General features: G+C 38.8%; 1 protein-coding gene across 8 annotated transcripts in view; it reads left to right on the plus strand.

Moving 5' to 3' along the window:
• The window catches only part of ARHGEF28 (Rho guanine nucleotide exchange factor 28), a 361347-nt gene that overhangs the window by 166341 nt on the left and 175673 nt on the right, over nucleotides 1–19333 (plus strand). For 7 of the 8 annotated variants that reach the window (XM_072606341.1, XM_072606340.1, XM_072606343.1 and 4 more), the window contains 2 exons: nucleotides 2925–3105; nucleotides 11404–11476. In XM_072606341.1, the coding sequence (XP_072462442.1) occupies nucleotides 2925–3105; nucleotides 11404–11476 (254 nt within the window). Of the gene's footprint in view, nucleotides 1–2924; nucleotides 3106–11403; nucleotides 11477–16394; nucleotides 16808–19333 lie in introns of those variants that run through there. The other variant, XM_072606346.1, reaches the window with a different exon arrangement.

Here is a 19333-nt window from a genome sequence, read left to right on the forward strand (position 1 = left end):
GTCCCTAAGTTGTTGTAAAGATAAAATGAAATAATAATTGCAAAGCCCTCATCAAAATGCCTGCAGCATAAGTGCTATATAAATTCTATTATATAATTATAATTTTATTATAATCTATGTATTATTAATATATTGTATATTGAGTATTATGTAATATATGACATTATTTTACAACAATTATGTCATTACTATTGTTATCATCTCTAAATCTGTGAACCTACCTTTCCCAACTGGTTATTCCTACTCCCCTTTGCGCACTCTCTGATCCAGTTAAACTGGCCTTTTCTTATTCTGCGCATGTCCCACCTCCCATCTCTGCCTTTGCTTTGTCTGTTTCCTATGCCTGGAATGCACTCTCTCCCAACAGTGTGCTGGTAAGTGTTTAAAATGTTTAAAAGCCCTCTCTCCAAGGGGGAAAAATGCACATTTTAAAGATTAATGACACGTTTTAAAGATTAATCTACATTTTCTCCATCACTTTCCGAAGTCCAGACAACCAAGAAGACGATAAATTAAGCATTTCCTTGATTTGTAGCATTTGCTTATTTCCAAGGGGTAGATGCTCATACTGGAAATATAACAACTGACTCTTATGATCTCACTCTGGCAAACCTTTGTGGCCCTCCTTCCTTCTGCCTCTTGAAACCAATGATTTCCTTCCACGTGAAGGCTCACGTTACCTTCTCTATGCTGGTCCCCCTGCCATCCTTACACCTTCTGCCCAACCCCCTCCAGGTTACCCTGTATTTGTTTTCTCTGTACCTATTTATGAACATTGTGTCTCTTATAGGCAGGGACTATTTTGCTTTTGTCTTTGTATCTCCAGAGTGTAGCAAAGTGCTGGTCACACAGTAGGTGCTTAATAAATGCTTGGTGATTGATATCATGATTTGGGGATTTTGCAGTTTTAATAGATGCATGAATTCAATTTCAATTCAACAAACATTTATTTAACCTTTACTATATGTAACGGTAGTATCATGATAGACTATGGAGAAGGTTTATCTTGAAGACCCAGATTCATATCCTGCCTCTGACACATTTTTTTCATTTGACCATGGGCTCCTTATTAATCCTCTTAGTACCTCAAGTACCTTTTTAAGATTTTTAGCGACAAATTGCTGATCAGCATTGGTGGATGGAGTTCCTTATTCCATAGTCATGGGTCCTATGAAGCTATATGTCTCTAACAAAACAAAACAAAGGAAAAAAAAGAAACCTTTTAAAAGTAGTCATAAATACATCAGGATTGGGCATAGAGATAAAGGTATTCTCCTTGGGTCACGTTGATTGATTAAATGGTCAGATTTCTATATTACTTTTTTGAAATATGGCTTAGACCACACTAAATGTGATTTAGACCAGCTAGGTGGCTCAGTGGATAGCATTCGGGGTCTGAAGTCAGGAAGACCTGAATTCAAAAGCAGCCTCAGACATTGGCTTGTGATCCCAGGAAAGTCACTTAAGCTTTTCCTCAGTTCCTTATCAGTAAAGTGAGCTAGAGAAGGAAATGGCAAACCACTCCAATTTCTTTGCCAAGAAAACCCCAAATGGGGTCACAAAGAATCTGAAATGACTGAACAAGGACAACGGATCAATAGTCCAACTCAACATCTGACTCATGATGTATTTAGTATGGCATAGTTTGGCATCAAAGGACCTGAGTTCAAATCCAGGCTCTTTTACTTATTGCCCTGTGGCTATGGACAAATCATTTGCTCATCCTGGGCCTTACCCTCATCATCCGTCAAATGAAGGAGTTGACCTGGGTAAACTTTAAGATCTCTTTCCAGCTCTTAACTGATGAATTATTGCATTAGACCAACTCTTTATGTTAAAACAAATGCTTATCTTACTTCTCCACATAAGAATTCTCAGAAAATTAATTTTTTGTTAAATAAAGAAACACTGATTAGCAAAATGAAGTTACAGGAGAATGGAGGAAAAATGACAATTTTTCTTTTCATCGTTACTGTCACCCTTCCCTTTCCCCACTCAATGTCAAAGATTCAAGTGCCCAACACATTGGCATGATTTACTTAAAGATGAGAAGTCCTCTGGACTCAGGAAAATACTGGTGGGCTATCTGAGTGTGGCACTTCTGCCTGTGGTGGGCTGTCTCAATGTGGCATTCCAGGCTGTGGTTCAGCATGCCCGATGTGCATATGTTTAATAATTCAGTGTTGAACTGATCACCTTAGTGTGTACTTGCTGACAGGGCCACTCTGCAGTGTTGCACTGCTGATCGTGGAGACTATTTGGCTATTAAATGTGTATTTGTTCTTCATCAAAACTGAATCCAAAAATATACATTATATGCAAGAATTCAGTTATACTTTGGGTTAGGAATGTTCTCTGTTTATGACTATAGAAGAATACCATTTTTGTCCACATTTATGCATAACTTCAATTTGCATTAGAAAAGTGATTTCTAACTATGGTCCAGTGTGTTCTGAATGTCTGACTTGTTTGTAACATCTAAACAGTGCAAGGCTCCCTTGAGGCAGTGTCTGTTTTCCACTGTAATCCGCTTAATAAACCTGTTAGCCTCCAGCTTGCTCATTCTGCTGTACAAGGCCACGATAAAGTGAGAGGTTTCCATTTCACATTAAAAAGGAGAATGAGGCACTAAGCACAGAGGTAAAGCTCTGCTCTTTAAAAGCTGTTGTAGGGAGGTTTTTACCTAGAGGTCTTCAAAATGCATTCTCTCTACTCCTACTCCACCCAGGAGAAAGGAGAAAGCCATCTTTACTAGCTTTATTATACTGACATGATCGTGCTGATCCTAGATCTCTTCCAAAAGGATAATTTTTTCCTTGAATTATTTAGAAAATCTGAGGACTAATGGGAACATAGGGCTCTTGGTACTTTCTCTCTCTCTTTCCTATAATGCTGTCTATGGGTCTTGATTTGTGCTGTTTCAGTTTTCAGGGCAGTCTTTCGACGGACTTCTCCAGAGCTCAGATCAATGAACATGCCCTCTTACGATTTGTTCATTCATCAGGAACACTGACCCTGACATTGAATCACACTGCAGAACACTTACTGGAGACCGACATTAAGCTCTTCAGGAAATACTTTTTGGATAGAGCCCTCCTGCACAAGGTTAGTGCCAGATTATTCTAGTAAACAGTAGCATAGTGTATGAAGAAATGTGCATCAATTCCGGGTTTTTGCAAAATGTAACCCTAGGGGCTGGGGGTGGGGCAGAGTGGGTGCTTCAAGTGAACCTGGGAGGGATAGCTAAGTGGGAATTATGTTAACTCAATAGACAAGAATTGTTGTTTTAGCTGTAGAAAAATAGTAGTTTACCATAATACTTTTTTATTGTTTCCCTTACTAGTTCATGAGTCATTCTTCTTTAAAAAAGAAAAAAAAATTCTATAATTTTTATGTTTGATTTTTATTTCCCATTAACTTATTGTCTGTATGCTACTTCTGCCTTTACCACCTAAAACATGGTTTGTATGTGTATGTATCTGTGTGTATGAATACATGCACATGTGTGTCTATATATACATACAAACAATATATGTATACACACACACACAAAGACTCCTAATTTTCTGGTGACTCATGGCTTAGGGGTGGATAATGAAAATTATAGTATATGTAAATATATTTATCATAAGATAATGGAAAGAATGTTTGATTTATAGTTAGAGGACCTTGGTTCAATTCATGGCTGTGCTACTGAGTTTCTGTGTGACCTTAGGCAAGTTACTTAACTTCTCTGAATTCCTTCTTATTCATCTGTAAAGTAAGGAGTCAGAATTAAATGGTCTCTTAGTTTCTTTTTACCACTAAATCTATGATCCTAAAGACTGTTCAAACAAGAATCGGTCATTTATGCAACCAGCCCTTTTTCATAGTGGTATTTTTTATCGTGTCAAATCAAATGAAAGTTTTGAATTTTGTTTTACGGTGCTTGGTACATAGTAGGTGCTTAATAAATGCTTGTTGCCTTGATTATAAAAAATACTTTAGTCTTTGTTTAGCTTTCTCACAGAATTTGAAAGACTACATGGGGGCAAGTATATACATACATGCATAGATATATATGTGTGTGTACACATGCACACACATGTATATGTACACACACACACATATACTTTCCATTCAGTTTGTAACCACAAATCTGATTTTGATAATGTGCAGACTGCAAGGTCCAGAGATTTGCATGGATACCCCAGTTTGGGCCTTTCATATTTCCATTAATTTGTAGGAATCCCATTAAGGAAATCAGTGACCACAATGGGATTTACAGTTAAAAATCAGGGTACAACATTGAGATTATAGTTTAGGTCCAGTTTCACCTTATTATTTATGGATATAACATGTAGTTACGTTTGATTTGTGAGACAGTTGATTGTTTATATAAAAAAAGACATGTTATTACCTTATTCCACACACAGTTTTTTTTTTAAATTGCTAAATCAATACCTAACCTTACCTTGTATGGGATGTAGCAAGTTTCAAATAGTGAACCTCTACCTATTTGCCTTGTGTCCTTAATTGAGAATGTTTAGTTTTCAAAGAGATTTCGATGGTTCTCTGCCATCCTTGGGTTTCTTCCCTGAGTGGTTGTTTTGGAATGACAGGACCTGACTCACCAAGCAAAGCTAACCCATTTTCAGTCACCACAAGGTCCTTCAGAATAGAGGTTGGAAAAAAGGAACAGCATATTATGGGAACATTTATTTAAAATAAAAAGCACATGCACAAAAATCTCCTTAAGAGATTTCCATGTCAATGGTTACCACATATTTACTGTTCTGAAGAAAAATCATGCTGTTTTATTATAAATACTGCAATTTATCACGTACTTGTGATTTCTCATACATTGTTTAGTAGAATGTTGATGATTTACGTACCTGAAATTCTGTGAGAGCGCAACAACAGAACTTTGTAGAATACTTTAAGGTTTAGAAAACACTTTCCCAAAATGCTCCTTTGAGACTCATGGAGGTTGAGACTTCGTGTTCCCAGAGGTAAGAGATGTCAGAGCCAAGGACCAAAGTCAGTACTTTTTATGTTACACTGCTCTGCCTGTCCCTTAAACTAGGTTTCCTAATAATTCACTCATTGTGAGTGTTGTAGAGTTTACTAGGACCAAAAAACAAACAAACATGAAATAAATTGTTTAAATCCTGGAACTTAATACTTAAAAGAAAAGAAAGAGATGTTATCCTGAATTGAATATACGAGGACCATAGGAACGAAGATCTAGAACCACTGTGATTATAATATATCTCCACATTATAATGGATCTAAACCACCATTGATTTATTTTACATGATAAATGATACAATTTTTATTCTTTTGGCCAACTTTTTCATGAGTTCTAAAGGAATATTCTTACCTGTTCACATAATCTTTTTCTACGTCATTATTAGAATGATACACACACACATATACATACATACATGTCTACATGTGTTATATATATGTATATTCATATCCTACAATGTTGTGGTATATCCTTAGATACTACTTAAAAGCAACATGGCAAAAATTATAATTCCTGTTATGATTGGTAGTCATATGACTGCTTAAGATAACTCTTTGATGAAAGGTAAAAAGTGTCTTACCTGAGTGTTTGAATATAGAATTTATATCTCAGAGAGCTTTAAGAAGTTTCGATGTAGTGGCATGGCTCTTATTCAAGTCAGGGCACCAGAAGGTGAAAATTAGAGAACTACATGGGCCTTTGATAATAGGGCCCAGTATTGGGACTCTTCAGGTCTTTTATTGTATCTGCCTTTTGAGGTTTTATTATTTTCCCCTTTATTGTTGACAGGTTTTTTATATGTCTGTGAAATACAAAGTTCTAAAAAGCTTAATGGCTAAATTAAAAATAGGCAGCTTGGCAGTGCAGTGTGTAAGAACACTGAACTTAGAGTCAGAAAGACGAGTTCAAATCCTCCTTTAGTCAGAAACTAGCTGTGTGACCCTGAACAAGTCACTTAACTATTATCTGCCTCAGTTTCCCCATATGTAAAATGGAGATAATAATAGCACCAATCTTCCAGAGTTGTTGGGAAGATCAAATGAAATAATGTCTAGAAAGTGCTTTGCAAACCTGAAGGTAGTATATACATGCTAGCTATTATTTTTTAAAGAACTGTTATCATTTATTTTATTTCTCTAATTTTACAAATGAAGAAACTGAGGACAGAGAGGTGTGAAGACCTAATGAGATACCATATGTACTGTAGTGCTAACTATTATTGTCATTATTTAAAATACATTGAATACTGGAATTTAAACTGAAAACCTGCACGTGCCAGCATACAAGGAAAAGAGATTCAGATTTTATACATGAAATAAGAGAAAGACAAGGACTGGTTGGGCCTGAACTGGCAGACATTGTAAAAGGAGAGCTACTGGAAAGGGCTATACAATGTCCTGAAAAAGTCAAAGCCAAAGTGCTTTTTAAAGAACAGTATTTGTTGCTGTTCAGTCATTTCCAGTCGTCTGACTCTGTCACCCTGTTTCTCATTTTCTTGCAAAGATACGGGAGTGGTTTGCCATGTCCTTCTCCAGCTCATTTTACAGATGAGGAAACTAAGGCAAACAGGGTTAGGTGACTTGCCCAGGGTCACTCAGCTAGGAAGTGTCTGAGGTTAGATTTGAATTCAGGGCTTCCTGACTCCAGGCCCAGAGCTCTCTCCACTGCCATTTAGCTAGCTGCCCATAAAAGGACAATGTATGTGACACTAATTAGGATTTTACTTTCCTTGTGTGTATTAGTCATGACTTTTAAAATCATGAAAATTATCTGTCAAGTCCTAACTCTTTTAAGCCCTACCTTTTAAAATAGCACTTTTCTGTTTATCTTAGAAAACAACCAATTTTAAATTTATTTCTTTATTTTTTGACTTGAGGAGTCTCAGTGGAGCTATAAGTGAGTTTTTCTGCCACTTAGAGGGAAGTTTTAGTTTTAGCAAAATTACTTTAAAGTCTTTCTTCTATCCCCTTTTCTGCATCCTCTTCTCTCCTGGGTGATGTGTCCCTCCCTTATATTCAAGAATACAATTGTCTTTTCTGTCTTTATTAAAACTTGCTCCAATTTCTCATTCACACTAAGGTATAAATGACTGATACTAGCTCCTAGTAGAAGTAACATCTCCACAGAGATCACAGACTTAAAATGAAGGGATGAGGTTCTGAAAATGGAATCTGAGCCTTCAGCTCAAGGAAAGGATTTTTCCTTAGGGCATAGCACCTTTTAGGATTCCTGAAAGCATACTGTGTTAAAGCTTTGCCCACTCCTAGTGGTTCTAGTTAGGATAATGAAGCCCCTCCTGGAGACAATATAAGGTACAGGGTAGTGTTGGAGCTGAAAGGGACCTTGGGAATCCTTGAGTCCAACCCCTTTCACTTTACAGATGAGGAAACTGAGGTTCTGAGAGGTTAATGACCTGTCGCACATCGCATAGATGGTAGGTCCTGGATTCCTATGACGTCCTGGCTTCATAGCCAGTGTTCCTTTCATGACAATGCTGAGTGTAATACAGATGTTTTCCTACATTTGTAATCTTGCCCTTTCTCTGTTCTAATAAGATGGAACAAAGAATTCTAGCTCATTAAAATTAGGGCACTGGAAAGACATCACATATGAGAATTCTCTCTGAACCTATTCCATTTTCATTTGATTGTGAATTGTGTAACTTCTCTTGCTTCTTGGCACTTTGTCCTGAGATTATTAAATAAATGTCACTAGGCACAATGGGCACAAGGACAGACAGAGTCTATGTGGTTTTCTTTTATTCTGTTAATAGTGATCAGTTAAACCATCCTGATGACATCTGAGTCATTTTCACTTGGCAATCATAAGAAATGCGGCTGTTTTCTTGTCTTGTTTTACCTCCTCAGTACCAATGTAGCTTTCATTTTGTGTTTCTTTAGAGCCCAACTCTTTCTGTTCCTTGAATCTGTTTCCATTAGAAGGGAGCTCCTTGCCTTCCATTCAGGAAGATCTGCTTTTAGGCAGTCCAGGGCAAAGCCCTGCCATCCAGCATTTTGTAATTTCAGAGACTTTTGTCCTGCATGGGAAGGATCTTAGTAAGAACCAACCTCTCATTTCATTTATCAGGAAACTGAGGACCAGAGTGCTCATCTGTTGTTCTTGGATCTAGAACAGTTAAACAGCTTTTGTTTCAGCTTCATCCCAAGAAAGGGATAATGTTTAGAGAAGGAAGAGGAGGGGCAGATAGGTGGTGCAGTAGACAGAGGACCTGCCCTGGAATCAGGAGCACCTGAGTTCCAAGCTTCAGATGCTTACTAGCTGTGTGACCCTGGGCAAGTCACTTAACCTCAATTGTCTCCCCACCCCTCAAAAAAGAGAGAAAGCAAGGGGAAATGTTATCTCAGCATAGGTATAGAGCACACTATCCTAGCCTGTTCTCCTAATGTGCCTTCACTTGCCATTTTTCCAGAGGGTCTGGTTTTAGTTTTAGCTGTTTAGTTTCCAAAGTTATGTTAAGGTAACAGTCAGATGATAGTCTTGTCATCTCTAAAGACTCTCCTCTAACTTCTAGTGTCCCTACTTTGGATGTTCCTGATGCTGTGTGTGTGTGTGTGTGTGTGTGTGTGTGTGTGTGTGTGTGTGTATGCCTTTATGGGGCAAGTAATGACCTGCACATCTGAATCCTAAAGTCCCCTCCATCCCCAAAAAGGTCATCTTCCTTAACCTCTGTCTCCCACCTGCTGCCATTAGCTTACTGTGATCTGTCAGAGAAATCTGAAGATTTTTCTTTACTATCTGAAGTAGGTGTTTTTAGTCTCTACTTCCTTCAATATAATTGAAACAGAATTGGGGTTTTTTAAAGTTTTGCTAAGCATTTAGGGGAGAAAATAAGGAGGGGATAGACATATTGAACTTGGGTTATAAAGGTATAACCGTATTCTTTAGCTGAGTTTGGCTTTAAAGTCTGACTCATAGGAACATGCTTTTGAACTGGAAGAGGCCAGTCCCTGCAATGGACAAATGAGGAAACTGAAAGCAGAGAGGTTTGGTGACCAGCCCAAAGCCACATAACTGGGAAGTAGCAGGGCCATGATTGGAATCTCATCTTTTGACTCCACATCTCAGACTTTTTCTACTCCCCCATGTTATTTGGTGGGTTTTTAAATTCTTCATCAATTTATTCAGTCTTCAGAATTGTTCACTTTTACAATATTGAAGATGTAGTATACATTATTCTTTATAAAATTATTTAGTATTTTATTTTTCCTCAATTACATGGAAAAACAATTTTTAACATTTGTTTTTAAAGTTTCGAGTTCCAAATTCTCTTCCTCCGCACCCCCCTCATTGAGAAGGCAAGCAATTTGATATAGGTTATACATGTGTAGTCATGCAGAACATATTTCCATATTAGTCATGTTGTAAAAGAAAACATAGATAAAAAATCTCCAAGAAAAGAAACTAAAACAATGCATGCTGTGATCTGTGTTCAGACACCATCAGTTCTTTCTCTGGGGATGGATAGCATTTCTCATCATAAGTCCTTCAGAGTTGTCTTGGATCACTGTAGTGCTGAGAATAACTAAGTCATTCAGAGTTGATTATCTTATAATATTACTGTTACTGTGCACAATGTTCCCCTGGTTCTACTTGTTTCATCTTTGAATCAGTTCATGTAAGTCTTTCCAGATTTTTCAGAGAGCATCCTGTGCACCATTTCTTAGAGCACAATACTGCTCTATCACAATCACTTCTATAACTTGTTCTCCAAATAATGGACATCCCCTCAATTTCCAGTGCTTTACCACCAGAAAAATGCTGCTACACGTATTTTTGGTTATCCTTTCTCGCTCTATGTGTGTGTGTGTGTGTGTGTGTGTGTGTGTGCATCCCTATCCCATGTTATTTGCATAATTTCTACTGGACACTCAGGACAGGAGCCTAGCGCATTTCTTAAGAACAGAGAAAGCTGATTTTCCCCTTAGTTGAGACTTGGCCTCTAGTTTGCAAATCGGTCTAATCTGGGTACTGTTTTCAAGCACTGACACCTTCTTGTCTTATGGCTTGTTTTCCATCCTCTGAATTATACTCAAGAGTCCTGAGTACCTTCTCTGGTGTTAAAATTAGTGCCCCCACTGGAACCTTCCAACCAACATATTTCAGTTGCGGGTGCCTCTGGCTTCAAGTTCATTGGAAGAGCTGAGAAAGCAGACATCCAATGAAAATCCTCATTGTTCCCGGGATTCACCCCATTGGATCTTTGTCCACTTCCTTATGTTCTTTTTTTTTTTTTAAAAAAAAGTATTGATGTTCTTGAAAAAAAATCACTATTACTTCCTAACAACCTTCTCCCCTCCCCTGCCCCAACAGAACCCTCCCTTATAACTGACAAGTACAGTAAAACAAAACAAAGAAACATTTCGCAGTGAGTGCCTCATTCTACACCTGCAGTCTACCAAGCACCTACTCCTCTCCGAGCCCCTCCCTGCCACCTGCTCCTAGAAGACCATTATCAATACTGTGGATACAGAATCCTCTTTTTGGCATCCAAAGCCCTTCATAACCTGCCCCCTACCTTTGCAGTCTTCTTACACCTTTCTCCCCATTGCATACTCTTTGTCCAGTGACACTGGCCTGGCTGTTCCACAAACAAGACACTCTGTCTCCTGACGATGGGCATCTCCTCTGGCCATCCCCCATGCTTGGAATGCTCTCCCTTCTCATCTCTGTCCCCTGGCTTCCCTGAATTCCTTTAAGTCCTAGCTAGAACTCACCTTTTATGGGAAACTTTTCCCAATCCCTCTTCATTCTGTTGCCTTCCCACTGCTCATTATTTCACATTTATCTATATACAAGATTATTTGGGTATATTTATATGTTGTCTCTCCATTGTAGTATAAGCTCCATCAGGGCAGGGACTGTCTTTTGCCTCTCCTTTTTATTCCTTGCACTTAGCATGGTGCCTGGTGCATGAAAGGTTACGTAGTAAATGTTTATTGATTGCTTGGCTGATTTAAGCATTCGTTAATGTAGCGTAATAGTTTTCTGTAAGAGAAAGGTCATTTCATTATACTCAACGACTTCTTCCTAGCTATCCCCATTCTTCTTTCATTTTTAATAATTTAGCCTTTGATAGGACATCTCTAATGAATAAAATAGATAAGAATGAAGGGCTTTGAACTAAAAACACTATTAATTTCTAATGTAGTAAACATGATCTATCCTCACTAATCAGTCCGTCAATAAGTGTTTAAGTTTATTGTGTACCAGGTGTTGGGAATACCAAAACAAGAATAAAACCATCCCTACCACAAGGAGTTTACATTTGAACTGAGAGCTTAGCTGCATTTATGCTATCGGCTGTAATTTTTACTCTCTTGTATATTTGAAGCCTCAAAGAAGTTTCAGTGATTTGGATTTTTCACTTTTAGATTCTTGATAGAAAAGAAGTCAGGACGGAGAAACGGCTACCGATACCCTCCAGTGCAACGGAAACTGAAGCAGGTAAGGATTTTCCTTGCTTAGGAAATATATAGGGCATCTACTTTTAAAGCCAGATGCAGTTCTATCACATTATGAACGTTGTAAGAAGTCTGGAAAGTCTGTGCCTTCCAGCAGAGGGCAGCATTCAACCAAAACAGACCATTCAAATAATTCCTAAGTCATTTTTCTATAAGACAGGAGGAGAATACAATAGAGTTAAACTAACTTGAGATAATAACCTTCATTTTTAGCAGGAAACAAGTATTTCCATTGGGATTCATTGGAAGATCCTCATTACAAAAGAACAGCCAAGGGGCATTGCTCAGGAGTATTTTATGGGGATGGATGGGAGAAAGGGATGGGAAAAACTTGGATCTAATTTGTATTTGCATCTGCTATTGATTAAAAGATAATTATAACTCCAGTTCTGGCAGTTGGTTTTGCTGTCTGTGTTACAGTGTCAAAGAAGGGGCTCCACAGAATGCGAAATAACTGGCATGTGTCCATGCTTCCAAGTTTTGATTTATATTCCTAACATTTTAGCAGGTTATCCCAAGTGAGTTAAATGGCAGAGGGAATGGTCTCCCTTTATAGACATAGTTAATTACTAACCTCCTCTGCCTCTCCCACTAACATCCTCCCCTCTCTTCCACTTGTTGATACTTGTTTTCACCCTGTTCTCACCTCTTCCATCCTGACTCATCCTTGCCCTTCCTCTGATACTTGCCCTCTTTTTCCAAACTGCTGTATAAAGCTCTTATGGACTCTCCTTTGCTCTGGTCCATTTTTCATTTTGTCTCTTTTTTTGTAGTCTTATGTTTTTACCCCCTAGTTGACTTCCTCCTTATCTGCCTTTCCTCTCTTCCCATCACTCTCTTACCTCCTGCTTTTAATGTACATATTTCTTCTTTTGACACATGCCCTGTATGATTTCCCTTGTAATTATTCTCAATGACTGTATTCTGAAAAGTAGAAAGTTGGAACTGGTGGATAAACAGCATCACAAAAGAGAGAGAAGGGTGGAAGAATTATATTGGCTTTTTTTGTACTCAGAGCTTCCTTTCCTAGGAACAATTAGTATTTGGTTTAAGATGGTAAGGGTTTGGGGGAGTTAAAGTGATTGAAGTCTGGATATGAAAAAGACCATTTCAATCAAGAAAAATTCAGGTATCTATTAAGTACCTACATTGTGCCAAGGACTGTGCTAGGCATTGTGGGGGAAAGTAGAACTATAGTGCATGGTTTCAGCCTTTAAAGAGTCTACAAGCTAGCTGGGGAGCACACACACACACACAAAATTAGAGAAAACTGTAACACTTTTCAAGCTTTATGAGTGTTTAAGGGGGAGAGGTTGAACCACATATCAATAGACTGGTGACTATCAAGGCAGCTAATGCCTGTTACATTAACAATAAATAGATCTGGTTAGTAGGGAACTGGTAGACCTTTACACCCATAAAAAGATAATGTGTGTATCAAGTAAAACCTGATGTTCTTTTCAACTTTAAAATTCTGTGTCTAGCTATAGCGATGTCATATAATCCATTGTGTGTGTGTGTGTGTGTGTGTGTGTGTGTGTGAGAGAGAGAGAGAGAGAGAGAGAGAGAGAGAGAGACAGAGACAGAGACAGAGACAGAGAGGGAGAGAGAGAGACATGAAGAGGAAAGACAGATAGACAGACAAAGAAAAGACAGAGAGACACACAGAGACAGACAGAGAGAAACCTCTGGAGTAACTGTTACTTCAGAACTGTTAGATACACTGCATGTAGTCTTCCCACTGAATTCTTTTACCAGCACCTGCTTTGTAACATTAAAGGCTGAGTGTGATGTCCCAACCTAAACCATTTAAAAGTCTTTGGGAGTAGTGTGCAACCAATCAATCAATAAGCATTGATTAAGCCCCTCTTCTGTACCAAGCACCTGTGCCATGCCCTGGGACGCAGAGACACAAGTGAAGCATCCCTGCTTCCCGGTAATATTTAGTAAGTAGGGAACTAGTATGTGCGTACTGAAGCATAAAGAAGCTGGGATTTGGTCTTCCCTAAAGTTGATAGCACAGTAACCAATGAGTAGACAATAGAGATAATTAGGTGTTAATGTGTCAATAAGGTGTTAACATACAACAATTCTGTTGGAATGCAAACACCTAGGATGCAAGGGAACAACTTCATTGGTCAAATACACATTGGAAATGCCTTCGAAAACCTTTAAATATCCAAGCCCTGGATGAGTCTAATGATTCACAGGAGTGTAGCCAAGAGCTGCCCAGGAGACCCCTCTCCTCCAGCAGAAAGTCCTACTCTATTTAGATACAGGTATAGATACAGAGGGGCAGTGGCTCGTGAAAAATGTAGAAGCTGGACCTCTGGGAGCAAAGGGAGCTAGGTGTGGACTCCAAAAGAGCTAGCTCTGATGTCAAGAGTTGGATTATAAAGAGCAGCAGACTTTGGGAGCCTGCCTGAGCAACCCCCCTAGCACAGATGCTGTGCCCTTGTGTGTTCTGTGGGGACATGCCCCTTAGATTTAAGGGGGACTGCTTTGTAGTTACTGTTCTTAGTGTGTCATCTTAGAAAAGTTAATTGGGGGAGGGGGGCAGCTAGGTGGCACAGTGGATAGAGCAGAAACCCTGTAGTCAGGAGGACCTGACTAATCCAGGCTTAGACATTTACCCTTAACTCCAACTGTCTGAAAAAAGTACCTGCTGGCTGATTATTAACGGGAAGTACAACAGGGGAGGTTTGTGAATAATTACATTAGAGGGACAAACCTAGAGGGAACCAAACTTAAAACTGTTATAGCATCTAACCTAAGGGATCTTTTTAGTACTTTGCTATCAGCTTGAGTATTTTATGTTACCTATAGCAGTTTTCATGTATGCATCCTCAGTCAATGGATTGAAAAGATAAATTTAATCAATCAATAAAGCATTTATTAAGCCTTCGCTATGTGCTGGGCACTATGCTAAGTGCCAGAGATACAAAGGAAAAAGCAAAAATGATCTTTGCCCTCAAGGAATTTGGAGGCAGACAGCTTGTATATAGAAAAAGTAGGGATGTAAAGAACACTACTACTCTCAGAGTAAATGGAGAGTAACCTTTGCCAAATGCTCTAGCAGTTGGAGTGGAGTGGGGGGTAGCAGAGTATGACCTTTAAATTGATTCTCTTACTTTGAGAATGGGTGGTGAGCTGTTTGGTAAGAGGGCATTTATATACATACATATCCTTACAGAATTTTGCCTTTAAATATAGGACAGCAGGGATTTTCAGATAGTCAAGCCTACGTGGTTAATTTGATCTATACATTCTGCTGTTCCATCATTTTTTAGTCATAGCTGACTTTCCTTCTCCAGTTCATTTTTCAGTTGAAGAAAGTCAGGCAAACAGGTTTAGTGACTTGCCCAGGATCACGCAGCTAGGAAATGTCAGGGTCAGATTTGAACTCAGAAAGATGAGTTTTTCCAACTCCAGGCCCAGCGCTCTATCCACTGCACCACCTAGCTGCCCCAATCTAGGCAAGAGCACGTTATGAAGGAAGAGTTGCCAGTTCTCCAAATTATGATGATTTATACTAGAAATTAAGAAGGACATTCTCAGGGGAAGGTTACTCAGCTGGTAAGCATCCATATTTTAATAATAATGCAATTTGTTGGCATTAACTGGATGTGATCTGGATTGTGTGTTTAAAAATAGGCATTTGGTTTTTGGTGGGGTGGAGGGACGCAGTGTGCCTTTTGAACAGAGGGAATATTTTGTTCTCTTTACTTGAGAAGATAATTCCTACCTTTTTGTGTTTTGCACTTCTATCAGATTGGCATTGTTGTTGAGAAAGGGAAAAAACCCCTCGGCAGTTTTCAGTTTAATCAAACCAAAGAAAACAGAGGATTATGGAACTGTGATTACTGTGTTAAAGCTTTTCTCTGATTATGGAGATATTTTTCCACTTAATCAAGCACAGACATTTATTAAGCCCCTTCTGTGTGCCAGGCATTGTGGACTGGGGCTACAAAGACAAGTCAGAGTTTACGGTAGAACTAGTGGAGACAACATGCACATACATATGTGTATACAAAGGAGATAATAGAGACAGTGATGAGAAGAAGGCACTAGGAGTGGAGGAGTGGATGGGAAACAGGAAAGGCTTCATTTAGCCGGTGGTAATCGAACTGAGATTGGAAAGAAACTCAGTGATTCTAAAAAGCAGGGATGAGAAGGAAGTGAATTCCAGGCAGAGAGGGTTGGATGGGAGCCAGTGGAGCTTATTGAGTGGGCAAATGTCATGATTACATCTGTGCTTTAGTAAAATCACTTTGAGTACTGCGTGGAAGATTGACTTGAGAAGGGAAAGACTGGAGGAAGGGAGACCACTAAGGAGGCTATGGGAATAGTCCTGGTAAGAGGGAATGAGGGTCTGAACTAGGGTGGTAGCCATGTGAGTGGAATGAACGGGATGTATGTGAGATGATAAGATCTGTTCTCTAATTGAGCCATGTAGGATGAATGAAAATGAGGATTCAAAGGATGATTGAAAACTCAAATCTGCAGAGCCATGGGCAAAGGGAACTTTACTCAACTCCATTATGGGGTCACCTTCTGTGATTATGGGATTAGCCTTCTAAATTCATATTGGAAGGACTTATTCTTCTCTTAACTTCATACCTCAAGGAAGCTTCATTGGTTATATCCATGACAAGAGGAACTTCTCTTAAATGTCACCGTCTGTTTCATAGATAACCACAGGAGACGCTGGAGTTTTCGGCCTCCAGCCTCTAATAGGTTCACTTTTGATCTAGTCAGACAGGAAGCACAGGAAGACAGCTTTGGAGGGGTTAATAATCTCACTTTATTCTATCTAGTCTTCTCAAAGGGAGTTGCTGAGAATGGGAGTGCCAGCTCCTATAGCATTCTCTAATTATCTTTGAAGGAGCGGGTGAGAAGGAGGGGGGCAACTACCCCTACATCTCAATGGGGGTCAATGGAGACAAGCACAGCTTGTGCACTTCCCTAAATCCCTTCAAGTCTCAATGAGGGCCAGTTGAGGCACACACAGCATTACACTGTCGTATTCCCCTATGGGTTCACCACTCACTGACCACTTCCCGTTTGCTTTATAGGTCAACAGACAAAGACAGCATCTTACCAAAAATAGTCTCCCAGGTTAACTTTAGCAATATCGTCATTCTGCGCAGGCGTAGTAAACATCCCATCATGTCACCCCATATCTCATGGCACAACCCCAGTAAGACTGTCATTATGATTCTGGGAATTACTTCTAGAATCCTTAGGGCTAGTGTGGCAGTTATTATCTAACACCTCAAAACTAGACCTTACCATGGCCATGGATCCTGAGAAAGTAAGTTCTGCAAAGGATAACAAAATCCTCCTTACATACGTAGTCATACTGTGCTCTAGGCAAGTAAGAGTAGGGAGGCTGGAGAAAGAAAATGGCTTGTAGATATGAATTCACCAACTGCCGTCCTAACTGGTCCAGAGGAAAAAAAAAGCCCTAGAGGATTCAGATCTTTCCTGCTTGAAACTCCTGCCCTCGAGGTCCTGTTGGCCTGATCAGTGGTTGCTTCTGTCACCCACCTTACCTTAGCCCAGATTCCAGACAGACTTCCCTTCACTTCTTTCTTTAGACTTCTCCTCCACAGAGGATATGTCACCATATGTAGGGCCTCCTCTGTAGTTCCACCATTCGTTTATAGTTCTTGAGCTGTAATCAACTTAACCTTCATGGTTCCTAGAAACTGTGTCAGTTCACCCTCCTGTGGCTCCCCTCATCATCTTGGTGACTTTCCAAAGAACAAATCCCTTGCTGATCACCACTAATATGTGTGTGTCTAAATATGTGTGTGTGTATATATAAATACATATATATGTAAGTGCATATATGTATATATATAAGTATATATAAGTACATGTGTACTTACATGCACACACACACACACATACACACACACACACACACACACACACACACACACACTTCTCCCTGATCAGAACAGAAGCTCCTTTAGGGTAAGGGCAGCCTTCGCTTTTGTATTTTTGTCCTCAGCACTTATCACGGTGCTTGGCATATAGCAGTGTTTAATATATGTTCTTTTTCATTCATTCATATTTCTCTTAGTCTCTTTTTTATATTTTTTAAAAATTAATTTTAAACTTAAATACAATATAAGGAAAGAAAAAAAACATTGCCATCCATGCACACAGCAGAACGTAAGGGAGGATTCAATATAAAACCATAGATTTCCATTTCAAGAAAACCTCTATAATAAATCCTACACATTGTTTCCAAAGCTGCCTGGCTTTTCTTTGCTTCCCTTGTGTGCTCTGCTCTGTACTTTTTACTCTATTTTTACCCTTCTTCCCCCCCCCCCCCTCACCTAAAGAAGGCTACAATGAAGCATGGATATGATACACACACATATACGCACTCATACACATATATGCAAGACCATACTATGCTTATTTCCACCTGTCATCCGTTTCTCTGAAGGTGTAGAGCATCTTCCTTACGTCCATGTCCTTCCATGTTTTTCTAAACCAATCAACTATTCATTTCCTACACCACAGCCATATTCCAATGCAATCACATGCTTTCTGAGAGATTGTCTTTGAGATTTTTTTGGTCAATTTTCTTATTCCTTTTATTCTTGGCTACACGGGTTTTATTTGTACAAGAAAAGTTTAATTATCCGTCTTACACTTCAACAACTCTCTCACCTTATAATATAGTTTAAGGTCTGATCCCGATGAATCTACTTTCTTTACAGCTTTTCTCCCCTGGTTTCTTTGAAGTTCCTAACCTTTTGTTCTTCCAAATGAACTTTGTTGTTATTTTTTTTGCTAACTCAGTAAAATAGCTATTTTGTAATTTCACTGGGATGACATTGAATAAATAGATGAGTTAGGTAAAATTGTCATTAAAAATTATATTGGCTTTACCTACCCATGAACAGTAAATACTGCTTCAATTATTTAGACCTGAGTTTATATGTATAAAAAGTGCTTTCTGTTTATATTCATATAATTCCTATGTCTGTTTTGGCAGGTATACACTCAGGTATTTTATACCATTAAGTTATTTTAAATGGTCTAAAAAATATGAAATAATATTGCTGATACAGTGTAGTTTCTCTATTTTTCTCTTTTGATTAAATCCATCTTAACTTTAATTTTGTCTGAGATTATGATTACCCCCCCATGCTTTTTTTACATTATAAGATCTACTCCTGCCCTTTATTTTATCTCCCATTTTCATGTTTCCTGAAACCAATATATTGTTGAATTCAAATTTTTAACCTGCTAACTTTGCCCATTTTATGGGTAAATTCATCCCATTCTCATTCTAAGCTACATTTACTTGCTGTGCATTTTCTTTTTTTCCTCTCTTTCCTCACTAATCTCCCCTATTTGCCATATCCCTCCTTACTCCTCAGCATTACTTCTACCTGCTATTTTGCCCTCCTATTCCTTAACCTACCCACTCCTCTAAGAGTTCCTCCTTTATCCTCTTCCTCAACCTTATTTATGCCTTCTTATTTCTTTCTGAATGTAGAAGACTTTTATATCCTTTTAGACATATGTATTGTTCCCTCTTTAACCCATTGCTGATGAGAATAATGATCCAGCATTGCCCACCTTCCCCCTCCCCCCAGCTTCTTCTGTATCAATTTTTCCTTTTATGCCTCATTTGTATGAGATAATTACTCCTTTTTATCTCTCTCTATACCATTTTATTGGAATCACTCCATCATACTCAGCTCAGTCCAAGCCTTTCTTTCAAACTATCCAAATAATGACAACAGTCATAAGAGTACAGCTAATGTTTTCACATATAATAAGTAAACAGTTTGACCTGGCTGAGACCCTT

The sequence above is a fragment of the Notamacropus eugenii genome, chromosome 4, assembly GCF_028372415.1.
Source record: "Notamacropus eugenii isolate mMacEug1 chromosome 4, mMacEug1.pri_v2, whole genome shotgun sequence".
Classification (NCBI taxonomy): domain Eukaryota; kingdom Metazoa; phylum Chordata; class Mammalia; order Diprotodontia; family Macropodidae; genus Notamacropus; species Notamacropus eugenii.